This window comes from Lipophrys pholis (assembly GCF_963383615.2).
Source record: "Lipophrys pholis genome assembly, chromosome: 21".
Classification (NCBI taxonomy): domain Eukaryota; kingdom Metazoa; phylum Chordata; class Actinopteri; order Blenniiformes; family Blenniidae; genus Lipophrys; species Lipophrys pholis.
The window spans coordinates 13,548,111-13,575,686 of record NC_137649.1 but is presented as its reverse complement, the minus strand read 5'-3'; the positions used below and the strand labels follow the sequence as shown (position 1 = coordinate 13,575,686).

Genomic DNA, 27,576 nt, shown 5'->3' with positions numbered 1-27,576 from the left:
ACCCCAAGTTGCTCCCATTGGATGGATTGAGCGCCTCACATGGCAGCTGCCTCCATTGGTGTGTGAATGGTTGAATGTGATTAAACGTGTAAAGCGCTTTGGGGACTATCCACGCGGTGGAAAAGCTCTATACAAGTGAAATCCATTTAACAATATAACCCCTGCCCAAAGAGTCGAGGTGGTAGAGGGGTAGTACTTTGAAAATGTTCGGAGGATTGGGACTTAGATTTACAGCGCAGAACATATCCGATTTCACTCTGCATCGTGAAATACATGAAAAATAGTGAACTGGCTTTATTGATGCATGTATCTATAAACTGAAATCCTTCACTGTTATTTGCCTGTAATAGATTGAAAACCGCAGCCACTTGAACACATCAGTATAAACACAAACCCATAGACGTCACTGAAGCTGTGCTTGTTTGCTCCTACTAGTTTGACCAGAAAAAGAACGTTCTCAATAACACCGTGATTATGTTTGCTTTACTCGTAATGCACCCGTCTGGTTTTTAAAAGGTACAACAGAAGGAAATCTAGGTTGTTGTTTTTTGTCTACACATTTGTACAAACTGCGATGATGATTTTAAGAGCTCCAAACACACCAGTTATACACATGAACATTTCCTGCCCAGTGGGGTTCCGATTGCAGTTGTACAAATTTACAAATGAGAACTGCAGGAAGCTATTGTTGGTCAAACATTACTCTGAAAGTGGGGAGAAAATATGAATAAAAGTATGATAAAAAAGGATTACCATAGTTGTATTTTTCACCACTTACATGCAGCACGTTATAGCAGCAGTGGTTGCTGTTCTTACCTCACATCTCTGGTTCAAGTCCAGTCTTGGAGCCTTTTCCTCTTCCTGTGTGTGTGTGCACACCTTTTCTCAGGGTACTGTGCTCGGTACTCCAGCACGCTGCGACCATGAACTGGGTGAAGCAGAACAGAAGATGGATGGACGGAGGTACTTGCGATGGTAGGGGTGAGCACTCTCACCTCACGGTGAGGATATCCACCGTTTGCATGTTTTCTCTGGTTTCCCGCCACAGTATTCCACCGATGCATGTGAGGTCAACTGTCGTCTATTGGGAGCAACTTGAGGCGAGACGGGGATCGAACAGTCAGCTCTGTGACGGGAAGGCCCGGCCACCGGAGTCAGAGCCAACTGAGCATGCAGTAGCAAGGACAGCAATGCTTTTCTAATATTAATAGTTTAATATTAGCTGAAAGTGCTCTAATTCAATGTTGTGAGGAGTTTAAGAAAGATTTAAAGCCCTAAGCTGAAGCCTCTCCGAGACGTCTTTGTTGATTTGTTTCCCTCAAATTTGTCACCATCTATTTCCTGACTTCTGTTCTTACTTCTTTGCAGTTCAGTCTCTCATGGAATCAATAAAGTGAAGCAAAATGACACTGACAAAGCAATCTGTTTTGTAGATAAATGTGAATATAGAGTCCCTTTTTTACTGTTGAAAGAGGATTCAAGAATAATTAAAATTGGTAACATGCACAGTAGCGACAGATAATTTACTTTAATATGAGCAAAACTACAAAAACGTGTCACCTCTGTGTATCTGAGTGGGTGAATGTAAATCATATAAAGTACTTTAGGTCTTTTGAATCACTAAAAATGAGCTATATAACTCATAATATATAAGTCATTACTGGTAACTCAGAACAATTTGAATCGAGTGCAAATACCTTTTAAAAAAAGATTTAATCCCTCTGGAGCTGGTTCACCTCTCTTTTTCTCTAATATGCCACCCATCTGTGGTCTGATTTCACAGTTCTTTGTGGTTAGTTCGTACTGACTGTATAATCGTCTCCACGCCCACCCATGTGGCCTTTCAAACAAAAGTCCACACAGACGGGCTGCAGAGTCCTGATCCGGCTCGGAGGTTTGAAGATGTGAAAACTTTGGGAGCAATGCAAGTGGAAGTGAAGGTGGGTCTGTGAATCTCTCATTTTCGAGGTGTTCGCCCCCCACATAAAGACAGCAGACTGAGCTTCGATGATGTTTACTCCTTTCTCAAACAAAATCAAGGAAGTCGTTGATGAAGTATAAACAAGGCTTGTCAAGTGTTAATTGTTGCCATAGCAACATTCCCAAGGATAAATACCAATTAGCTCAAATTTAAAAAAAGATAAATAGGAACAAAGTAAAATAACCTAACCGTAATGAATTCATTTTAATAGGAACACGGGCAATTAAAGCTACAAAGAAGTCTACAGGGGAATTTAATGACATTGAAGCAGTCACTTTTGTGGAGTCCTTCCATGTACAGGCCGATAAAGAACACGTACTGCGGGTAAGAAAGCCTTGAAATGGTTTCTGTAGGGGTGGGGGGGTGGGGGTGGGGGTGGGGTGGTGGCTGGTGATGTGGATGCACGCTGTGACTGTGGAGCAGTCCAGAAGGCCCGGCTGCAGGCTACGGGATGGCCCGGTTGGGTCTCTTTGGAGGGGGAGGGGGCATGAGTTCGGAGTCTGGGTCTGGTGGGCGTTTCCGGTTCTGTGCCTGGACTCCCTGCGCACAGCGATCCACGTACTCCAGGAGGATTTCCTTTGTGACGGGCTCCTTGATGCTTTGGCACACAGCTGGACAGAGAGAAAAACAATACCCCCAGCCGCTTAATACAGAGGTGCTTTGTTTGAAAGGAAAAAAACCCCAACTGATCAAATTAAATCCCAGAAGTTTTCTCCCATCAAAACACTGGACACAACTTTTAATATCATAAAAAAACATGAACACAATGGCAGCGGTATAAAAGTATAAAAGTATTTGTGTCACATTTTTCGAGCAAATCCAGAACATTCCTGTTTAGAACAGCAAGAGAAGTTTGAGTCTCTCATTCAAGAAACTAAAGCTCAGTAACCAAAAGCGTCTCATTTTAAGTTGGGCTTGTGTGGCAGGTCGAGACCATTTGATCGGGTGGCAGGGACACATCGAAGTAAAAACAGTTGAAGAAAGCTTTAACCAGAGCAATAGCGAAGTCAGGAGCACATTTTAGTGTTTTATTACTATCCATTAAAATCTGGACATTATTGACATCACGATTCATTACGATGCTTTAAACATCATGAAATCCCACATTGAAGATGGATGTGGAGGCTTTTTACACAACACTACTTCTGAAGCCTGAGATCTATGAAAACGTCTTCACATGATGAATCCAGGCTGCAGGTAACTATGAGAAAGGTTTTTAAAGTGAGGGGAAACCTGGGGGTCGGGGGCATGCCTTTTCTAAGACGAGTCTTTCACATTTAATTAAAAGACGAAAAAATATCATTATAATAAAGGTAGATGGTAAATCTATTAATCAGTAGAATGAAGAATTTCACAGTGGATCTGTTTATGCCAGACACCCTTAATGCTACAAGACTTGTATTCATCTCTGCTTTTTTTGTTTTTGTTTATTGCTTATGAACGACAAAAGCTGTTAAAGTGATAAACATCAGTAAGTCTGGCATGCAACCAAAAATGACTATTTTGAGTGAGACAAAGGATGTGCTGTGGTTCAAATAAAAGGATACAAATAAATGCATCAGGTTTGAATATGTTCAGAAATGGAAAACACAATTTGATAGCTACGAACTCTAGAAACCGAGAGCTTCAAGGAGCTTCATTCTTCTCTATTCGGCCACTTTGCAGAACATGTCATTATCTCATAAATGACTTGAAATATCCTGGTATCATTTTTGGAGCTGGAATCGCCCACACCTGATCAAGCACGCGCTCGTGCACTCATGACTCAAGCGTGTGGATCTGATGCCAAAACCAGGCTTCAGAGAGAGATCACATCTCAACAAACAACATCTTAGGGGAGCTGCAGCTTTGAGTCACTTCACGCTGTTGGGAAGCTGAGCCTGACTTTTCCCTCTGGGACTGGGGGAGGCGTGTGGTGGGGGGGGTGTCTCACTTCACAGCCCCAATGGCACGTTCATGACCGTGCCATGCTACCAACAACCTGCTGATGAGTATTTCCGCTATTGAAACGGGACACGGCGTTATCAGTCTGGGGGGGAACGCTCTCCTATCAGTGTAGCTTTTAGATAAAAGGTGCTTTTGCTATCTGGGCAGGGAGGCTCGCCTCAGGACCCAAAGCCGGGTGATTCAGGACAATCTTTTCCATCGCTTTCGATCAATTCACTCCATTTCTTTAATGTTTTTTTTCCACCCCACTTTGGCTTTTGTTTTTATTGCTTCAATTTGGACTTTTATGTTCCACTGTGAAGTCAGCATTTACATTAAGAACAACACAAACAACATTTATTATTCTGCTAAACTGGTCATTTTTGCTTCCTCCTTGGTTTGTGCTTTCTTCATTGTCCTTTTTAAGGCTTTGGGAGTGTGTCTGAATATTTGCTTTTAGTGATGCTTTTATGATAACCTCTTTTGCAGGTTTCTTTTTTTAGATTGGAAGTAGTACTTTTATAGAACTCATTAGCCTTTTCCTGTTTTACTGAGGAATTATTTGTTTCTAAAAATGCAAATTGAACAATGATGTCATTAGTCCCATACCTCAACTTGTGATTTCCACAAGCTGTAACTTTTTTGTGAAGTGAAAATAAAAACAATGGTAATAACATTGTTGTGAAAATAATCCAAATTCAATTCTTACAGTAAAAATACCAACACCGTTTGTATAATTCAATTACAATAAACTGAAATTGCAAAAAAAGGAAGATTATTCCATATTGTTTGGAGAGTAAACATTAACAGGAGTTTTCCACCGAATCAGATTTACCTTCACCTATTAAAAATATTATTATTCATATTTTGTTGTTTATCAGCCAACATTCTATAACGAATCCTAAAACAGTGGACCTGCAAAAACATTATGCAGTGAAATGTCAGTTTAAAATGGATGAGATAAAGGAAAACATGATTTGTCTCAGGTACTGGATTTGAAACCAGACTGTGCAGGGGGACAACACAAAACCCAAACTGCTGCGAAAGGCCAAAGTAATATGGAGATAAAATGACCCATTAATGGAAGAGCGAGTTGTCGTTATCCTCTGAGATGCAGACACAGATGGAAGAGAGAGCAGGATAATGGAATAACTGAGGGGGACGGCTCACCCATGGCTGTGTTGTAGGAGTTGGGGAAGCTCTTGTCCACTCTCTCCCTCATGAACACCCAGCTGTTGTTGGCGAAGGTGCACTCGATGATCTTGTTGTCATACTGTTTCAGCTCTTTAGTGATCTGCAGAGACAAAGTTTTAAAGTAAACGATGAAGAGAAACACTTTTCTGCTCTTTGGTTTACTGGTTTGACGTCCTTTTTCTTGTTGAGATTCTGATATTTGTGACAGTTCTGATGCTGCCGATCCATTCATCTGATGTGAAAACAGCATGCGAAATGCTGTCTTCTCTACAATCATTAGGACATAATTAGACAGATTCAGTTCCAATTGCAAAACCAATATATCAATATGAGGCTGAATGTGACAACTTGTGTACAACATCATCTAATAGATGTAAGTATACAGTATGAAACTCCAGTAAAGCTTCATCATGTCAGGAAGGATGTCCACATACACAAAACCTGCAACTGTCAAACATGACCACTCATTTTTTTTAATCACACAACTATCTATATGTAATGTAAGTTGAAGGTAAACTCAGTATTCGCATCCTAGTCTGGCACCTAAATGTGCCATGGTATAAACACAGTTATAGTTTATTTGGTACTCTGCTGTAGTTATAACTGTCTTTCATTTATGTTACACTTCATTTATGCTGTAATTAGTTCCAGTGTGTCTATTTCACTTGTAAATCAAATCACTTCGTTCTAATCCGGACTGACACTCCAGTTAGTCAGAGCTTCACATTTACACTTCACGGTCTTCAGCACTGGTTGAGGTTTGTTAAGCTGTCATGTTCCTGCTCCTCCCATCCAGCCCAGTCACTTGTGGAGTGTGAATATATGTGAATGTCATTTGTGCATCTATTACATTGCTATTGAGTTTTGTTTGTCATAGATCTATGTGAATATGTGTAAATGTGACTGTAAGCATCCTTGTTTATTCTTCTTTTTTATTATGCTGAGCAAAAAACCCCCCAAAAGAATTCCTCGTACGCTGAACAAATCGGGAAATAAAATCTTTTGATGATTTCTCTGTGGCTGGCTTCTCATCCCCTCCGTGTGACCAACAAGTCACAATTCATTGCACGCAAACCACGTATTAATGGCTCAGTCACCACCATTTTCCTCTTGATTTTGAGCAGAAGTCAGAATAACACCAAGAGCAAAATATTAGACCATGAATACAAGAAGACCTCATGTTTTCAGACAAGTTTCTACCAACCCCCCCCCCCCCCCAAAAAAAAACAAACAAAGGTCGATATTCAGACAAACGCAGTACAGCAGCAACCATTCAAAAACAATAAGAAAAAACTGTATAAAAAAAAACCATGAATTAGTGAGGTGTGACTTCAGGAAGCTTTTCTGTTTATATGTTTGCCAGATAAATGAAAATTCAGGTAAACATACACATAAAGATTAAGGATTTCTCCTTAAGTTTTTTGAAAGACATAACATATAATGGATTATATAACTGAATTTCTCTTAGTTGTAGTGCTTTCTAAGGATTTATGCTGAAACGCCAGCCTACAGAAATAACAAACAGAATGTGAGACAAAGCAGTGCTACAGTTCCTGCTCCACCTACTGAGCTACACGGGATCATTGACTTATTACATCACACTCGCCTTTGAAAACAAAATCAGCTCTACACACTGAGCACACTGCATCTCTGCCGAAGTATATGAAAATGGCACATGATACTGAAGATCAAGCATGAGTCAAAGAAGACATTTGAGCATCTGTTGTTTATTTGTCGAGGGACTGAGTCTCACTGCGAGGATTCTCGAGACTTGGAAAATGCAAATCCCGGAGCTGCTGGGAACAAGGAAGGAAAAAAAACAAAACCCAAAAAAGAGAGTGCAGCTGAGATGGTCATATGCGATCGATGGTTTAATAAAAACAAACAATACGGCGACAATAGTGGTCGCCTGCGAGCGGTTCTCTTGATCTCACTGGGAGTGAAAATGCTGGGGACAAAGAGGTGGACGTCCCAGGTTCAGCGTGAACATGTGACCCTCCATGAAGGTCAGGCAGATCACCGGTGCCAGGACGACACCGGCGCTTGGCACGAAGCTAAGACACAAAGTACGAGCTGATCGTGATCGTAGCGTGTGGGACATCTGGGCTCCCAGCGGGAGCCAACTTCACACGGGAAGCAAGAAAGTGCAAGAAAGGAAGGAAGACAGAAACGGAGACAAGGAACGCATGCCAAAGAACGGTAATATAGAAAAGGCATTTCGGATATTGACCTTGATAATTTGTTATTATGAGCATATGAGATCAGTCATCGTTGAATTCTTCAAATGTACATTATTTACTTTGCATCACTTCCTAATGCACAATGAAAAACATCTTATTCAGGCAGAAATGAAGCAGATGAGCTAAAGCGATGACAGAATTTCAAAGCTTTTCTTAATCTTGTCAAGGTGAACTGTGAGAAAGCTGTGCAGGCATGACGTGCTGCTGCAGGCTGGCTCTCTTCCGGCTGGTGAAGGGTGACATGTTGGCAGCCATTTTTCCATCACCACTTGGTGCTTAATCCATCCTCCAAATCTGTCTCATTATGGCAGCACACGTGTGCCACCAGTTATCGAGGACTTTGGCAATCAAACTCTCCATCAGCCGGTGTGACACTATGGCAGAGCAGGGGAGCTCTCTGTTCCCGCTTTCTACTCAAATCCTGCCATATTCAAATGTACAGTAGCTACAGAGAAATTATACACGAGAATAAATGGGCAGAAAAACAAGAAAAGCCTGTTTTACTACAGCATCACTAAACAACAGCAGTCAGACTTTCTGTTTTAGGGATCTACAGTGTTTAATCTCAACTAAAACAAGCAGAAATGTAGAAAGAGGTGTTTTTTGAAGTGTGGCGAAAAAGAGCATCTCTCAAAAAAAAAAGACCAGAAAACAAGGGAGGGCACAAGACACAAATTGTTTAACGAAAAGTCCAAAGCTAATATTAATATTGATACTGACAAAAAATGAAAAAGTAAAAAGAAAAAAAAAAAAGGGGGGGGGGGGGGGGGGGGGGGCAGGAAAAGCTAAATGAATTAGGATGTATAAAAGTGAAGATAATAGATAAGTAAACGAGCCGACAGCCAGACAACATTAGATTTTCATTATATAAGCCTGCTTTGGATGCAGCCATGCTATAACCCGCCAGTGTTGCACAGCATTAGGGCTCCAAACAAGCTGCAGTGGAAAATAAGCAGGAGCAGGAGATTCATCCTTTTAACTAGCTCCAAGACCAGACTCGGATTTACTTCAATTTACTGGTGGTGTCACGTTAAGAAGAAAAAAATAAATGAGAGATTTTTTTTCTTCAACTTAAGGAAATACAAAACAGCTTTAATCCCAAAACTATATGTAGGAGGTGCTTTGGGCTTCCAATTAACCAAAATTAGTCTCTGAGCACGTAGGGTAGTAAAAGCCACGCCACTTCTATTGGGTGTGGACAGTGATGGTGGTGAGACTCCGAACAAAGCAATTAAAGAATCTGGCTGAAGAGCCACTTTGGTAAGTTTGGATAGGCTGTCAACAGTTTGAGACATGAACAAAGATGGATGTATCATATGCCATCGGTCGTGAATCCGAGATACATTTGCATAGAGCTTGGTATAAGAAGTCCAGTGGACTAATATACATCGGATGAGACAAATAGAAGATTGATGTATTGACTTAAAAGATATCTGTACTGCTCTCCTCTGTTAAGGCGGTCCTAAATCCCCCTTCCTCAAAGTTTTAATGGTGTCTAATGGCTGCGGGTGAGGAATGAAAATATGTAGTTAGGGGGTACTGTTAGGAAATACTTCTCATGAAGTGATTATTGGTTGAATGGTAGACTTCCTTTTATTCTCCACATTATAGGATAAACATTGCTGTTGGGATTCACTAGGAATTTGCCAAATTTCTCTGGTGTGGGATCAATAAAGTCCATCTTGTCTTAAATAACAAGCATAACTCTTCTCATGCTGTGTAGATAGATGCTTTTATTTAAAATATATCCTCTCAGTTGACACCTGTAGTTTGCAGATGTTAGAATTACAAACGCTTGCTTTATCATTTTAATACAGCTCCATTAAACATAGTAAATTCAGATCTATCAATGTATGTATGATTAAGATAATTATTAGTTTTACTCTCCACAAGTTATTTTTCATCATAACTTACTCTCAAAAATGATGGTTTAAGGCATCCTCCTGATCTCTATGACCCCACAATTGGAAAAGCACTCAAATGGAGCTGTTGTGTCGCTTGTGCATTTGTAACAGATGTGTTTAAAGACAGGAAGCACAGGAAACATGAAAGACTATCACTTAGACAGACTGGAAGAAAACACACATGAGAATTAGCACACGGCTTAAACATGGTGGTACATGAAAAGAACATGATTACCCCTGATATAAACATGTCTTAATAGAAGCGGTTTCACCATGGAGCTTCATAATATATTCAGATAACTTGATTATGTCATGATGATCACGTAGGTTTTATTGAGGATGATTTGCGAGACATAATTGACATTATTTAAGTACAGGATAGTAATGTTTCATAGCAACAGGAGTTGATTTGTCAACATACAGCCGTCAGATAATACTGCATAACACTGCAACTTTCATCACATCTGACCAAGATTCTCTTGAGGCTCTTTTATTTATTTATCTATTCACTTATTTATTTATGCACTTTTTATTCTTTCATACACAAACCAGTGAAGGTTGCTGATATTTGTTTCAGGTTGTTTGAGCTTGCAGAGCTGAAAGAAACAACAACAACAACAAAAAAAAAACCCGACTCTTATTATTCTGGTCCTGCCACTTGTAAAAATGTCTTCTGTAATGAGGCTCGTTTGTTTTTGTGGTTTCAGGAACACATGTTGTGAGTTTACAGCATTCAAACGGCAACTCTTTGTGCTCGTTTGACAATGAGACTGAACACTGGTTAACCACACAGCTTGACAACAACCTGACATCTTCGCATAACAAGTAACTGGAACAAACCTGCAGATTAACATGATTGAAAGAAAATCAAACAGCGGCTGGCATCCAACTACCACGGACGGATTGTGTTGAAGAGTCTCATGCACATGAGCAGCTCAAATTGGCAGACTCTTTGTATTAATTTAGATTACTTCTCAACTCTATCCCGATGAGGAAGAACCCTTTGGGGTGAGTTTGCATGTTCTCACTGTGTGCCTGTGGCGCATCCCTCAGTCTACAGGCTGTTGGAGGAACGCGCAACGTTGAAGCAAAGTCTCTGCAGAGGGGGTTTGCAGCAGCACGAGTATCAGTACTCGGTATGGGCAAGTAGCTAAAAATAAATAATCGTGCTTTAAGAAAGTGCTGGGGGTGCATCCCTACTAATAATCATCTTTGTTATTTGTGAGGAGATGATAGCAGCAGCAAAAACAAAGCATTTAAACTTCACACATTCAATTCTAAATCTCTCAGAAGATACCTTCTTCCCATACAAATAGGAAAACACGTGCAACAATTCAACTTTTACATCATGCACAGATAAAAAATAATGGACAAAACTCAGCCTATAACATCGGGCCCTTCGACAGCTTGTGCTCAGACATTCAATTGAATCCAATATCAAACAGTGAAATCCTTGTGGACAGTTGCACGAGGACACCGTGCAACACTATATTACAGAACACGGTCCAGAGATGACTGCAAAATGAATAAACATTCAAAGTTTGTAATTTCCTTGCATAGCTGTATTACTTTCTCTGTCGCAGCTCTTGTGACTGACCCTGCCTTTGTTTCATTCTGGACTTAATCAGAGCCATCCCAGAGGTCCGTGACAGAGCAGCACTCGAGCCAATTTTAATAACGAGAAACAAGATGAAAGAATATATAAGTGGGGAGAGAGAATATAAGATGCAAAAGCCCGAACAATAACAAACACGGCCTTGGAAGGAAGAACATCACTTATGGACTGGATCAAAAGTGATGTTCAATCTTTAATATATGCTTTCAGACAAAGAACAGTAGCTGTCTGCCAAGAAGCGCCAACAAAAATACACACACATAAATTTAGAAAACAAACAGTGAGAATCGCAAAGTTAAAAAATATTTCTCTGAGCAGTATGCTCAATGTAATCACCAATTACAGTGAAATGAGCTTTTGACCATCTGTGAAAATCAAACAAAAGGGACTCCCAACAAGTGAGCGACTTCTCAAAAATCAATTGCATGACAGTAAAGCCTGGTCTCTGATGAGTATATATACTTTGTTTTTTTGTTTCTTTTATAGGGTGAGGAAAATCTGGTAAGACTCTGCTTCAATTCTGGATTTTGGGTCTTTTTGTGTGGTGTTCTCTCTGAGCATGCACGGGCAATCTGAATGAGTACGAGTTTGAAATACTGTCATGCCTCACTGCCTTCATACAGCCCTTATGTTGGTGTACTTTTTCAGCAATGCATCAAGTAGTGGGCAGTGCACAATGTTGGCTTCATGCGGGACAACAAATCCAATCCAAATATTTATGAAATGGGTTCAAATCTGCTAAAATAACATTCATGTCTTTAATCTTATTTAACATTAGGTCTGAGGGATATTTGGTGGTCTTTTGTGTTCAGATTTGCTAAAGAAGAAGTATATAAACTGTTCACACAAGTCATCTGAAGCTTCTACGTCCTGATGTCCAGGTCAGGTAATGGCATATAAATGTTTGTATCCACACACAGACCAGTACAATTTTTCCTCCAAGTGGTCATTCCGTTCCATCTTCTTTATTTCTCTTGCTAGTTACACATGAACACTGTTCCCACAGGTCATCACCACCCACAGTGGTATTACTCTGTTAGTTACACATCTGCAAGCTCCCTGGAAACCTCTGAAATTACACACTTAACGAGTGCAGAAGATGGACAGAACCCCCTGAAAGTGTTTGTCCATAGATTTAGCATAGAGCACATTTGAGCCTTAATACTTTCTTGCACAGCGAAAGTGCATGGGTGCTTTCAAAGATATAGATTGAAACAGTTGAGTTTTAGATGCAAAATGTGGTGCAGTAGGGTAGGTATGAACATGACATCCTGTGCACCACATAATAGCAACAACTACACTGGACTCAAGGTGTTTTCATTGAGCCTGCATTCGCACCACTAATGCAAAATCCAGCAGGTTGTGCAACAACTGCCACACATACCTCTCAAATGAACTAAAAAGACCGGTAGTATGATGAGCTTCTATTGTGGGTTGTTCTGGGAGCGAATCACATAAACACGTATACTTCTGAATAATTTTTATATTCTCCCAATTCTTTTTCAGAGCCATTTTTTTTTACTAGTCGGTAGCTACGTGGTGCCCTTTGTGTCAACATGTATGAAAAACATGACACTCCTCCAGTTGGTGTGGCATGTGGGCCAGATTGATAGGTGTGAATTCCAGCTGTGATTATCACGATACACCAGATTTACATTTTGGTTAACACCCGCATGTGCGAGAACACCTTCAGCGTGTGGGTGATTGTCTCTCTACGATGACCTTGTGATGGGCTGGCAACTTGTTTAGGGTGACCCCTGCTTTTGGCCCAAAGTCTACTGCGATTGGCTCCCCACAGCCACCCTACCCTGGATAAAGTGGGTGTTAAAGATTGATGGATGGAAGAGGAAAAATGAGGGGGAGAGCAGGCGGACAGCACACTGTCAAATCTGATGAGACTTTGGAAGACAATCACTGCGCAGCCCACAGAGTTAGATTTAACTTTCTGAACTTTTAACTGATTAGTTTGTTTTGTTGCGCGGCACGATCAAGTGCTTTGTTTGGTTTTCTGTGGGCGGTGCTTTCAATTACTCTGACAGTGTTTATGGTTTTTAATCCCACATTTCATATAAAACCTGCAAGGAAGAAAAAAAAGAAGAAAATATCTCGACAACACTGGAATGATAAAGTCTCCCTATTGATTAGAGAGAAAAGGCGTGTCCTCATTAAACCGAAGCTCAGCTATCTTTATGGAGTCGCCCAAATCTGGAAAAGGCGTTGCAGAAAAAACAGTCAAAGGCTTTTCAGTACACAGCAGGTGAAGTCCACGCTGACAGACTCTCATAGCTTCACAACAGTCTCTGACAGAGTGCTGCTCTTATCACCGTCTCTGGTGGCTACATCTGTCAGGCGTCATTCGCATTATTTATGATTAATGAGCAGAATGCATGGACCACATACAGTTCTGGAATAGACTTCATGTGGCCATAAAACCGAAAGAGGAATACACCTAAATTAGAAGTAAGTAGCTATTAAATCCTCCATTAAATCAGTCTTTTTCTTAACACATCAAAACACAGAAATATTCAACTTAAACCTGAAAAAAAAGTATTACCTCACACCTAAAATATACCATTTATACTTAGGAACAACTTTAATGAGATGATTTACGCAATGAATGGGTTTGGTATTTCATGCAAATAGCAATTAGGCAGTTCACAGTCTTCTCACAAAAAATGTGTTTGGGATCACCAATTCACTCAAAGTGCCTACAGTCATGGGTGTGTCTGGTTGTTTTTCTTTGTATTGGTCCTGCAGTGGACTATCTGTGCTTCGAGTTTCACCCTGCACTTTGGTATATGTTATGAATTCTTGTTTTTAATGAAGAATATTTCTGTAATGGGTTTCAAAAGAAAGCTCTGGATTTATTCTTATGGTTGCAGTTATTGCTTCGGTCACTAATGATAGCAACGCACTTACACAAATAATTGCTGTTCTCTTCAACTGAAACACGACTGATAAAAAAAGGGAGAAGCGTTGAGACACACACTGTTTAAGTGTAAACTGAGGAGCATTTCAACATTAAGGCAGTGGAACGTCATGACTACCTAAGATGCCTTTTAGCCTTTAGCCAACATCAACAAAACAGCAGATAAACACATTTAAAAATGTCTAGCCTGGAGGGAGTTTTGAGACTTTTGCATGCATGAAATACACTATCACATTTGAGGGGGCTTAAAGAGGAAAGGAGAGCAGGTACAATTGGTAAACTTGAATTCCAATGTTGCTTATCATGAAACCTGTTAACATGGCCATAAGATTCTGATAACTGGCAGTAAACAGACCATTCTAATTACATCTGATGCGATCCATCCACTTCAAAAATGCAATAATTTGCAAAAAATTGATTTAAATGTTTCAGTCCCCAAGATAAGACTTTATTCATCTTACATGGGGAAATTCAGTTATCACCGCAGCTCCACAAGCATGCCAGTATTTACAACATGAAATATATAAACAGACAAACTGGAAACTTTTCAAATGGGAAAACGCACATTCACTATATTACCAAAAGTATTAACTCGCCTCTATTCACATGCATATGAACTTGAGTGACATCCCATTCTTAAACCATAGGATTTAATATGATGTCAGTTCACCTTTTGTGGTTATAACAGCTTCAACTCTTTGAGGACGGCTTTCCACAAGGTTTAGTGTGTTTATCGCTTTGCGTACCCGTGCACAGTCATGTAGGAACAGGAAGGAGCCATCTCCAAAATGCTCCCACAGAATTTGGAGCATGAAATATTCCTAAATGTCTTGGTATGCTGAAGCTTTTACAGTTCCTTTCACTAGAACTAAGGGGCCAAGCCCAACTCCCAAAAAAACAACCCCACTCCTTGGATGCAGCTGCTCGGCCAAGGAAACTCTCCATGAAGCTCTGTATACACTGTTCTTGAGCCAATTTGAAGATCACATGAAGTTTTGAGATCTGTAGCTATTGACTCTGCAGACAGATGGTGACGTCTGCACACCATGCGCCTCAACAACCGTCCCCCAGCTCTGTGGGTTTTAATAGCCAACCACTTGGTGGCCGAGTTGCTGATGTTCTCAATCACTTCCACTTTGTTATAGTTCTACTACTAGCAGTTGATTGCGAGGAAATTTTATGGCTGGGTTTATTACGCATCCTGTCACCGTACCAAGCCGGAACTTGCTCGGCTCCTCCCTACTAATGTTTGCAGAAAAAGTCTGCATGCCTCGCTGCTTGATTTTATATATATATGTGGACATGGAAGTGACTGGAACACCTGACATCAATGATTTGAATAGCTGAGCAAATACTTTAGGCAATATAGTGTATTTAGAGTGTTGATAGTGGATTTATGGCCTGGCAGTGTTTTTTATTGCGGTGGGTATGAAAGGTACCACTCCTTCTTAGATGGAGACTTTTTCACTGGATTGACATTACCAGATCTTATTTTTATATAAACAAGTATGTACACATGTAGTGACCTGGGAGTTCATATTATTTTCAAAATGTCTGGTCTTGTTGAACATGGCAACACCTGCAGTCTCAGCATTATCTGCGTTAGGATTTTACTTCATTCAACATGAAATCCATTTCCCCTCAACTCCAGAAGGGTCTCTTCATTGATTTTTCGCTGCTAGAATAGGAATACCTGGTATACATGTATGAAGACATAAGAGTGACAGGGAGAAAAGTATGTCTGTTTAAGCAATTTCTCAATGTCAGCTCCAAAAACATATGGCACTGTTCTGTTTACATGACCATTTTAACATTGGGATAATTCCAGAAACTGGACAATGATCCGATTTTAAATGTGCATGTAAATGGTCTTCTAAGTGATCAAAAGTGTCTACCTCATGTTGGAATGAACTGAATGAATGGGAGGACTGTGGAAATCACTCAACAAGAACAACAAGACCTGCGTTATTAATCTTAACTGACAACCGTGCTTGAGTTCATCCATTGAATATGTTGCACATTAGACTTTAATTACAACATATTGAAAACTCGAAAACAAGACAGTGAATCACCCACACAAAAGAAATACATTACATAAGTCCTGAATGTTTACGGTTTTATCTTTCATAAGAGATAAGTCCCAAAAGGTCCCAAAAGTCATGTTTATTATAATTAAATTCCAGTTAATGTTCATCAACTCCATTTGGTTTTGAGGAAAATAAACACAGCATGAGAAACTATTTAATACAGTCTTCCTTGTCAACAGTTTTTGCTCTTTTCAAAAGGCCGAACTGACCAATCATCACACAATCTCCCTATCATATTTAATTTTTTGTTATTCCTTATGGGCAACACTGAAGGAAATGACAACAATAAAGAGCTAAATTGGAAAAATTGCTCCAATAAAACAGGTTTTCTTAAAGGCTGCAGAGCTTTTTCTAATTACAGAGAAAGTTGGTTTGACTTTCTTCTCCTGCAGGCAAATGTATTTCCATCAGCGAGCCGGTGGACGTGCATCAAATCGGCACACTGAAATCATGCATGCCCACAAGCAAAGCAATGAATGACAAAACTAGTGTGCGATGGTGTACTGCAGCCCCCCCCCACCACCACCACCACACACACACACACACACACACACACACACACACACACACACACACACACACACACACACACACACACACACACACACACACACACACACACACACACACACACACACACACACACACACACACACACACACACACACACACACACACACACACACACACACACACACACACACACACACACACACACACACACACACACACACACACACACACACACACACACACACACACACACACACACACACACGCTGTGTTAGAGGTGTTGGATTTTTCAGGAACAATGCTCTGTCCAAAAACACAACACATCATGTCCTGCACTTGCATGTAATTACCATTTTTAGCACATTCGCGCCTGCACTGACTGCAAAACACATTTCACAACAAAATTAGCACCATCAAAGCTGACAGGGGATGACCCCGGGAGCTGCAGCTTTTGCTTTGTCTCCCTGGGAGAAGCTCAGAGACCAAACAGAAAAGCTACGTACTCAGTTATCGAGCCCAGGGCTGAAACATGGGAAACTGGCACAACAGTAACAACACCAGAGGGAACAGAAACACTCATTTAGTGCGTTTCTGCACCATGACTGTGACTGATACACACGCTCCAACTCATTTAGCCAACATGGGAAATATCCACACAGCGTAATGGCAATACAGAAGTCTCTATAAATGTAGAAATCATCGAACAAGTGTAAAAAAAAAAAAAAACTCTCTCTTTCACACTGGAGAATTCACATTATGCCGTAATGGAGATTAGATGCTAGTCATAGTGGAGTGCGCTTGACCAAGTCTGTGATGCTGCAGGTCAAAGGTCTAATGATGTGATCTCACACTGTGTGAATTCAAACAGACAATATGCAAATGTCTGAACTCAATCTGACTCTTAAGTGTAGCTGACAAACGCCTCCCCGTCCCACCTCCAGCACATTACTTCACAAACACAATGAGGCAACTCTGAATAAACTCGGTGGGAATAATTCACAAAGCAATAATTACTACACTGACAGATGGTACGCAAAAAAAAAAAAGGAATAAGAAATGTTTGAAAAGATGGAGTTTAATCTGTGTGCTTGTGAGGAACACAAGAGACTAATAGAGTATTTGGGCATCGGAGTTATTTCTATTTTTTAATCGAGCTAATCAGCATGTACTCAAATAACTCGATGCTCCCCAGCTGCAACATGGGCAGAGAGCACTGAGCTTTGAAATGGCATGGACCCATTCTGAATGCTCATTTAAAGACTTGTGACAACAGTACTGGAAGGAGTCGTTCCTCTGCTTTAACATAAGGGTGATTAAAGAGTAACAAAAAATAAAAAAATCAATAACCTAAAGCAGCATGCACTTACTTCTTGAATCTATTTGAAGTGCACATTGTTTTGAGTAAAAGAATCTTGACAAATCAAATGCTTTCAACCTTCCATTGTGTAAAAAAAAGAACAAAAAAAAAAAAAAAAAAAAAAAACAGGGAAAGTTTGCAGTTTTAAAGGTTTAGATGGAATCTACTACCTTGAAAATTCGAACGGTTGCAGAAAGCCAGTTCAACATATATAATTAAAAAGATGATTTATAAATAGAGAGACTCAATTCTTCTGGATGAATTTAATATGATCAAGAACCAACAGAAAAATATGAAGCAGCTCCGGCAGTGCAAAATTAATCAAATAAAAAATATATCGGGTTAGTTGGCTACATTAGTGTAGAAGCTATTTTTTCCTAGTGAGCTGGGATTGGCTCCTGTAACCCAGAAAAAAAATGGTCCAGAGTTTGGACGAAGAGGATTTTACATGTAATCGATGAATAGCTCTACCTGCTGTAAATGAAACTACAATAATCCCATGCACATCTCCCTAATCGCAGGCAGAAAGGAAGGCCTGAATTCTATGAGTGAAACACCTGTGTGAGGGTTGACTACGACTGATAAAATTGATGTTTTTGAAAAATGAAGGGTTTCTCATTAAAATGTTTTGAAACTTACCAGGAAATACAAGTAATTCCTTCATGAACACCTATTATTAAAAAAACCAAGAAAAAAACCAAGACCATGATATTGTTGAAAGTCAAAATGACCAACATGAAAAGGAATTGTACTTTAACCCATATTTAACAATAACGGGTTAAAGTGGTTGAGTAACCTTTCAATTCAAGCATGGAAACTTTGCTGCATGTCAATAGTGCTGAAAATGTGCCACACTAAAGTGAAGCAGGAACGGGAGCGCAGGAGAAAGAGAGAAGAGGGCGGGGCCCTGGGCTTATCGCACGAGGAAGAATTCAACAAAGCAACACATTAATTTTCTCACCTTCATCGTTGCAAAGGGCCTGTCATAGCTTCCGACGTAGAGCAAGCCGACAGTCTGTGTTAGCAGCCTGCAAAGACAAAAAGATCATGGTTAACACCCTCGGCACAAGATCTCAACACAAGCGTCTCTGATTGGTAAGGACGGTGCAAAGAAATCACGACGCTGTTTCCATTTTCCATTTTCCTAGATAGTAACAGAGTGGCAGAGAAGTGAGATTGCACCTCTCGGAGCCCTTCTGTTTCTCTGCACAGTGGGATGTTTCTAAACTTACAGAGAAATCTATGGCATGGGCACGAGCACAGTCCAAGGCAATGTGCAACATATACAGCGATAGGTCAGACAGCCATTGAAATCCTTTTGTACAGTCTCTGTGCCAGACGTAACCTGACAGCAGTCTATTGGGATTCAGCGTCTCCCGCATTTCATGGACATGTTCCCCAGAGATCCTCTACAGATGTCTCAATCACACACGGTTCCCTCCACACACACACACACGCACACCGAAACATCTTTGTGTGCATCTTATTGCAGACCCTACATGTGCTACAAACTAAGTATACATGCTGGTTTCATATCAGTAAGCCATTTTTAGAACGGAAATAACGGGGTGGGGAGGTGGAGCGGGATGGAGGGGGCTCAGCTGAGTTAGACTGATGGCAGAACAACAGCGCAGCTAAAGAGTCTGATGTAGCTCGTTTTAGCAGCAGCTGAAATTGGACACTGTGCTCACATCAACACCGACCGCCCCCTATTTAATGATAGCGAGCACAAGCAGGAAGGAAGCAGCAATAGACATTAGGAGGACCAAATAGCCATGCAGTGATGGACACTGTCCACTGCCAAGACCTCATGTCAACAATTCCATCCTGGTCACTTGCCTGCAAACACCTGTTTTGTGGCAACTTTGACAGAGTAAAAATGCTCTTATTGGGACTTTAAAATAAACACACTAAGAACACTGGGGGCATATTGACGCATCTCGAAAATTTAGAATTCAATAGAAAAGCTTATTTTTCTACAATATCAGTCAAACGACGAAGCTTCCATATTCAGTACATGCAAATCATTTTATTTCCTGGAAATCGATCTGAAAAGGTGTGGTCGTCTGATATTTGCGGTTTGGCTGCATGAGATCCAGCAACACCTGACTGAGTGTAATATAAACCTAGACTTGTTGATCCTATGGGGGGATGGCCAAAGCTACAGGTGCTGGACGTTGTTGCTTTAAAGGTATTCAAAAGTTTTCAAACGCTGTATCTCGAATGCTTTCGGGAGGCAGTGAGGACGATGCGCTATGCGAGGAGCAGGTGGAACCGGAGCATGATGGTAGCAACGACAGCTTGTAAATTATTCTCGATTTATTACACGTGAACTGAAATAAAATGAACTATTTTTAGATAAACCCTGATCATTTTAGCTTATGCCATGAAAAGAATAATTAAATTTTTTCCCCATAAGGTTAGGCTTTTTTAAATTTTTTTAAATCGAAAGCTATAATAATTAAAAAAATATCAACCTGAAATACTTTAGTTTATTTGTGAACAGTAAAAAAAAAAAAAAAGCTGGTGACATTTTTTAAAGATGTTTATATCTTATGGGATGCACCTCGATGTAACAATGATTTCTCAGAGTTTGTTTCACTCACAACTGCAAGGAGGTCACATGTGATCACAAGTCCACTGTCTTAGACTAAGCTGTTAGATCAATTTTCCCGTGTCAGATAAAATATGCAAAAAACAGATCAGTAAGCAACTCCGACACAAATATATTCAAGATGAAGAATAAGGTGGGCAGTACTGAGAAAGCCATAATGCTGTTCAATGTGAGTAAAATGTGTGAACAGCATGCCAACAGAATTATATTAACTGCCATCCAGGTAACATTTTCCATGAAAATGAAAAAATTATGAAGAATGTAAAAAGTCCTGGTTCACGTCCAGACTTGGGGCTCTTTCTGTGTGGAGTTTGTTCCTTTTTTCTGTGCATTTGACAGTTTTCTTTGGGTACTGGGGTGAGCTCACCGTCAAATAACCTGCATTTTAGGTTAAATGGCATCTCTAAACTGTCCATCGGTGTCAATGTCTGTGTGAGTGTTTGTCTCTCTGCGATGGACTAGCGGTCTGTCCAAGGTGCACTCTGCCTTTATCCATAGTCAGTTGGAACTGGGAGTTGTAGAAAGCTGATAATGAAAATGTCAGCAAGAGTGAAGTGGAAAAAAAACAAAACAAGAAAGTTGATGACTTGGATTGGATCATGAATTAGATGGTCACAAGGCAACAAAACTTATCAAAATTGTGTCTCATAGTGTTGATTCGCCACACCTTGACTAACAATTTAAGTGGACATCAATAAACAACTTGAAGTCTTAATGATTCTACAAAACATGCTAAATTAAACTCACATTGCATCAACGTGTAGGAGACACGGCACCCAAAGAAGAAAATAGTACATAACTGATGTTGCAAGTAGCACACATAAGGTGAAGGTTTGTGAGGAACATGACCAAACATGAAGGAAGAATATGCCATGTTAATCAATGGAAAAGTGCTCTGGCAAAGAAGTGTTTCATTAGTCATGATCACACTAATGTTTGTTCAAGTGATTCATTTCTGATAGGTTAGGTTTTTATTTATACGAGGCCATCAAAGCGGTGTGTGCTACATCATGACTGAGTTCATTTCTACACGTTTGCTGGATCCGACACTTTAGCTCTGCATCTCCACTCCTCCAGACTCTGGTTACAAATGACCTCACGAGTGCAAAACAACACTCTCCACTTCCAGGAATACATTTGGCTAAAGTGTTGCACAGCGGGGGGAGGTGGAGGTTTGTCCATCTTTACCTCAAAGGTACACTAACAGATACATAAACCTTCTTGGACAAATGTATTCTCCTCAAAAACATTTCTCACATATTCAGGCCCAACAGATAGATCACTAGAACGCCGTCATGTGTGTGTGTGTGAGTGAATCCAACACTCTACAGATACTACAATGAAACAGACTGGCCAGTTCACATATTAAGCCTAAATGGCCGGACTTAATTGTTTAATGTGAGATAGTGAAGCATGTATGATAGACATCCTGAAAGAAATTCCTCAAAATGACCTTTTTGAGAGAAACAAATCAACATTTCTTTACCGTTACAGAAAAAACTCCAAGAAAAGCCTGAAATGTTTTTGTTCAAGAGATGAATAATAAAAGATAATAAAAATAAACAAATTCAACTGTGGAAAAGTTGGGCCAAACAGAATCTCCATATTGAGTGTGTGTCCAATAAATTAACTGGCAACTGGAGGCAGACAGGTCATTATGGCGCCAATTCAGAATCCCTGTGTCCAGACAAAGGAGCCTATTCACAGGCCTTCAGAGTCCACATACAGGCTTCAGATTTTATTTTATTTTTTGCTGAATCATTTTGTTTGTGATCCATATTTGAGAAAAAAAAATTCCCAAATCATTCTCTGCTGTATCCAGTAACAATCTCTAAAGACTGTTTGTGACCTGCACTGAAATCAAAGCCAGCATACAGGGTCTCTGTGATAGTTTGCAAAGTGGACGATGGGCTGGTTTGTAGGCTGATGGAAAATGACTAAGAACTAAAAGTCAGAGGCATTGTCTCCCTGGATTCTGTGACTAAACTGCTCTCAGGTGTTTGGAAAGTCTGACCATGGATCATTTGCATGAAACATATAGTGCGATGTTGTAACCATACTGGGGTTTATGGAGAAGAGTGGCGAGAGGAAGCATGGGAACTGGCCTAAAGAGAGCTAATCTGAGCTGGTCAGATGGGATCGTTCTGGCTTTCCGAGTCTTCAGAATCACCAGAAACCTAATGAGTGATGACGTTACCATTACTCAGCCCGTATATAGAGAAAACATCGGCTCATATTATTCAGGATTCAGGTCATCTATACAATACTTGACTGTTTAGTTCCATGTTCAGGAGGGGCGTTGGCAAAGTCTCTGCATTTGCTTCATTTTTCCATTTTGTTCTTTTCCATCTCTCCACTCTTCCTGCCACACAATAACCGCCGTCTGCCTCTGTGCTTGCTTTCAGAGAAGGCAATAACACTAGCAAGGCTGGATGTCTCAGTGGTACACAAAGATGTGCTCAAGGATTGATTGTGTGGGCTGATGAATAAACAGTTGTTACCTCCTTAGATGTCTGTCCATCTCTCTCTTTCTCTCCCTCTCTCTCTCTCTCTCTCTCTCTCTCTCTCAGACGATAACTAAGAAGACATTTGAAAACCTACACGCAGACTGAGTGAAGACTGGTGAGAGCGCCTCTGCCAGCAAAATTCATCTTCTGGGGAGGTATCAGAACATTCTCAAATGGCAACAATAATCGTCTGTGTTCACCCACACACAGGGAGGAGTCAAGAAGCTGACTAGCTGGCCTGCCTGCTGTCTTTGGAGTAGAATGAGTGTCTGTGCCCTGCTGTCATGCTCTGTCTGTTGATGGTGAATAGTGGCAGGCGTATGGCTACAAAGCTGGGACGGTCACTAAGGTCGCATGGCTCATGGAGGACAAAAGGCTGAATGATGAGGGATCTCGCAACAACTTCAACAAGGCATAGACTGAACTGCAGGAAAAAAACACCAAGCAGAAGAAGGGGGAAACAAAACAACACACAAACCAGTCTCTAGCTGTATTGTGAGCCTTTGCCATTGCTTTGCACTGCTTCAATCTACAATAACAGCTACGGTCAGCATGCAAACATCCTGAAACTTAAAAATACGGAGCTGATGTTTTACTTTCTAATAATGAATGAGCACAAAATGTTCGACTGCCGCTGAAACCAAAGCAACTGGAAATATCATCACTTCCGAAGTAGGAAAAGGTGGTATTGAACATGCCCTCAAGTGTTAGTTATCAGTTGCTTGATTGGTACTATTCAGTTGTATTTCACACAGCAGCTTTTCGAACACACTATGTTTGCCTTTGTTTCCAGCGGTCAAAAGAGTGAAGTCAGTGCATAGAGTAATAACAGTGTAGACAGAAGGTCAGAGCTGAGAGGCGAAAACACAAAATTAGTTCAGAGCAGAGAGACAGTGGCCAAGACACAAGGTCAGAGCACAATAGTCTTAACAGGGTGCAGAAGAAACTCAAGGTGAACACACAGCAGAGAGGCTGCTGTGGGGACACAAGGTTGGTGTGGAGCAGAAGTGCTGCTGTGGGAAAACAAGGTCGGAGCTCAACAAAGCAGAGGAATCCTTTTGGAGACGCAAGGCTGGTGCACAAAACAGGTAGGAGGCAGCAGCAAAGACATAATGTTGGCTCAGAACACGCCGGTCTCTGTGACACAATGTACATGAGCAACATAGCACAGCCAATTCCAGGTGACACTGGCTGAAAGGCAGAAAACAGTAATAATAATAAACTATCCTGATAGAGATGTCTTTGCTATATGGTTCTGTTAGAAGAAAGTGAAGCATAGTTATAGCTTCGTGAGAATATGCAAACTCCACACAGAAATGCACTAGACCACCAAATTGAATTTAGGAATAACCATTACAGTACTCACCCATAACCTCTAATCACCCACTAGCATTTACAAGTCTTTTCTAATGCAGTTTGATTCTGCAGAGTTGTATTGTTTTCCAGGATGAAAATGTGCATTGGTGGATCTGAATAATTGATGTTGCAGGAGATTATAAACATAAAACATAAAATGAGGGAAAAGGGGGTGGGAGGGAGGGAGGGAGGAGGACAAAGCCTATAAACAAGTGTACGTATGTGAGCAAGAACAAAGAAGGAATGAACTTTTGCACACTAGTTGTGAAAGCAGCTTCACCCTCAGGCAAAGGGGTAATGTGAAGGGGGGGGGGGGCTGAAGAAATATTAACGTCAAAGAAATTCTACGTGGCTTTTTGATTCAAAGCCTGCTTTTGACACCGACAGAGAATATAATGTACGTGTGCGCATGTGGTTGTCTCCGAGTGCTCCAGTGTGTCACACAATGATAGGTGCGATTGGATTCGTCAGGAAGAGCGTCTCCCTGGCAACAGCGACTTACCCTTCTCCTCCGACTTTGGTGATCTTAAGACGAAAGTCCACAGAGTTCAGGTTGGGGGGCTTCCACTTCAGGATGTCATCACATCTTCCAGCCTTGTATCTCTGCAGAGACACACAAAACATCGACCAAAAAATGATCATCTGTAAGATTTATTAGGGTGTGTTGCATGTATTCATGTATACAAAACATAATATACATTAAAAAAAAGCAAACTTTTTTTTAACAAGTATACATAATTTTTAGATGGTGGTAGGTTGACAGCATATCAAGTATCACCTCATATTCATATTCACTGTTTTAATGCAGGGCATGAATATGAGTATCACCTCATATTCATGCCCTGCATTAAAACAGTGACGGCTCTTCATTGGTGTTCATGTTTGGAAGTAGTATTGATTTTCTGTTGGAAAGCCGGGACTGTGCTTCTGTCCAATCAGCAACAATTGTGTTTCAGTTTTCCGTTATGTCTGTGAACTTTCTGGATTGTGTAGTGTTTTCTGGATTTCCTAGTGTTTAGGATTTATGTTGCAGTGTTTTGCACTTCCAGGCCACCATAATAAATTGGGGTGGGGGGGGGGGGGGGGGTGCGGGGGGGGTCTCTTTTTTACCTGTATTTGTGTCTGACTATGGACATGCAAACACTGCCAAGGCAAAGGAAGGTAAAATGAAAGCAAGAGCAGGGTTGTCAAATATCAAGAGTGAAACTGACACAATCACTCCACATTCAAACTCTCAAACAAAATTTCCATCCATCCATCCATTATGTGCCACGCCCACAGTGGCACTGCAGTATCATGAGCCACCAACTCTGTCGAGCTGAAAACACTGACGAACTAATGAGTGAATAATTCATAAGCTGTGCTGAATTTTTAGGCAACAGTGACAGTTAATGAGCTGAAAACCCTTCTACAAATTAGGCTGTATTATGTTGCACAGCGAGTATCAATTTAATTGATCTTGGGTTAAAAATCAGTGTCTTGGTATTAGGAATGCAGGGAAATGTAAACAAACATCTGACAAAAAAAGAGAAAGTAATTAGCAAGTGCTCCAAATCTGAAATTGATTAATTATAAGTGGAAAATTTCTCATCAACGGGAGGGCGCACAAGAAAAGATATGTAAATATCATTTAAAAAAATGATTTGGGGTGAGTGGGAGGCAGCGCGACATTGTTGTTTTTTTCTAAATGAGTACTGCATATTACTGCACAGCAACATGTGATGCACGGCAACACCACGCTTTCCTCCATTGCCTTGATTATTTATGTAACCCTGACATTTAGAAGGACATGAATCAAGTGCACTGAAACATGAGAAATGTAAAGGCATGACGGATGGAGGCGGGAACAGATGACCAGATTCTGTCACTGTCAGGTTGCCCAGTAACAGAAATCAATTCCATGAAAATGTGTGGAGAACAGACAGGATTCCTCAGGAGAACCTGCACTGTCACAGCACACCATCCAACAAGGAGTTTCTGGCTCCTCCCACATTGGCCTCTACAGCAAGACTCCAGTAAAAGACATTTGAACATCGCCAGTGTCCGGAAGAAAAAGACAAAATGAAAACAAAGTAAAAAAAAAACTAACTTTGATTACTCTTTGTCAGTAATTCAAAAACACAAAAACAAACACAACAAAACAAAAATAAACAATCCCTCCACATTCATTTTGCAAAGCCTAGTGTCCAAGTTCGATAAGCTTCTGGGGCTTTGAAATCACAAGTTTCATATCAATTCCAGGTCATATTCAGAGTTCCTTGAAATTGTGCAGTTTAAAGCTACTGCCTAAAGTTACAGCTTCCGCACGACTGACGAAAGGGGCAGTTTCTTTTGGAAGAAAAATATAAATGTTTAAAAATGTTTGACTATTTCCTTGGCCCTCCTCCAGGAACTCTGACTGGATTTGTCACACATAGTTAAGGCGATAACTTACCCAAAGAAGACAACAGTTCAAAATTTCCACAGCCTCTCCTTGAGGAGAGTTTAAAAGCTGGAGTGTGTTCTGATGAACTGCTTGTTGCCTCTCACTCGCTCTTGAGGTTGGACCCTGAAGGTCTGAGTTTTCTGCGTTAAGAGTGTGGATTAGTTAATTCGCCTTCACAGGAGCTACAACCGTGTTAAACATATTGGAGTCGAGTCCTTGTTCTGAATGTAAGCAAGTGTCTTTTTATTCCGTTTAATTGTTGCCACAGTATAAGTGTCCTAAACTAACAAACTAACAAGGACATTGCTCCGCAGTTAATAAAAAAGGCATTCATCTCCACCACAGGGGCCGTTCAGTACTGAATTCTGCATCTCCAAAGTAACTCCAAGTATGTGGGAAAGAATAGTGTTTTTAATGCAAGCGCAGCCTTGAGTATTTCTAATTTTCACTTTAATAAGAGCTATTATGTTCATTTCAAGGGCATTATGGAACAGATATGCAAATAAAGTGGGACGCAATCCAACATGCTGTTAACACCGACTCGGATCGGATCATAAACAGGGTTACACCTCCTCCGATTCGATTGGAATTTCAATTGGATAAAGCCAATTTAACCCAAAGTGATAACATGACACAAGCATTTAATCAGATGACTTATGATCCATGTAAACGTAGCTAGAGTTTGCCAATATATAATAAAGTCTGCTGTGCCCACGGTCGATGACCATACAAACATCCATGATAATCTGATTTCAGTTAATGCAAATCTAGTTCTAAAGCAGACTGATATACAAACCTGAAAAGAATTACTTTCACATATAACCTCATTTCATGCTCAAAGATGATCATTTTATTGTAAGCCAGAGAATATATCTAAAAAAATCAATTTGTCTCCTATGATTAGAACTCCTTATCTTCCTTATATATG

At 40.5% G+C, this 27,576-nt stretch overlaps 1 protein-coding gene across 1 annotated transcript in view; it reads right to left on the bottom strand.

Annotated features, from left to right (window-relative positions):
* Nucleotides 1–1,510: 1,510 nt before the first annotated feature.
* The window catches only part of rngtt (RNA guanylyltransferase and 5'-phosphatase), a 108,478-nt gene continuing 82,412 nt past the window's right edge, over nt 1,511–27,576 (bottom strand). The window contains exons 13-16 of the mRNA XM_080490264.1: nt 24,726–24,826; nt 18,708–18,774; nt 5,078–5,201; nt 1,511–2,592 (exon numbers count right to left, since the gene is read on the bottom strand). Of these exons, the coding sequence (XP_080346390.1) occupies nt 2,426–2,592; nt 5,078–5,201; nt 18,708–18,774; nt 24,726–24,826 (459 nt within the window). The 3' untranslated portion in view covers nt 1,511–2,425. The remainder of the gene's footprint in view (nt 2,593–5,077; nt 5,202–18,707; nt 18,775–24,725; nt 24,827–27,576) is intronic.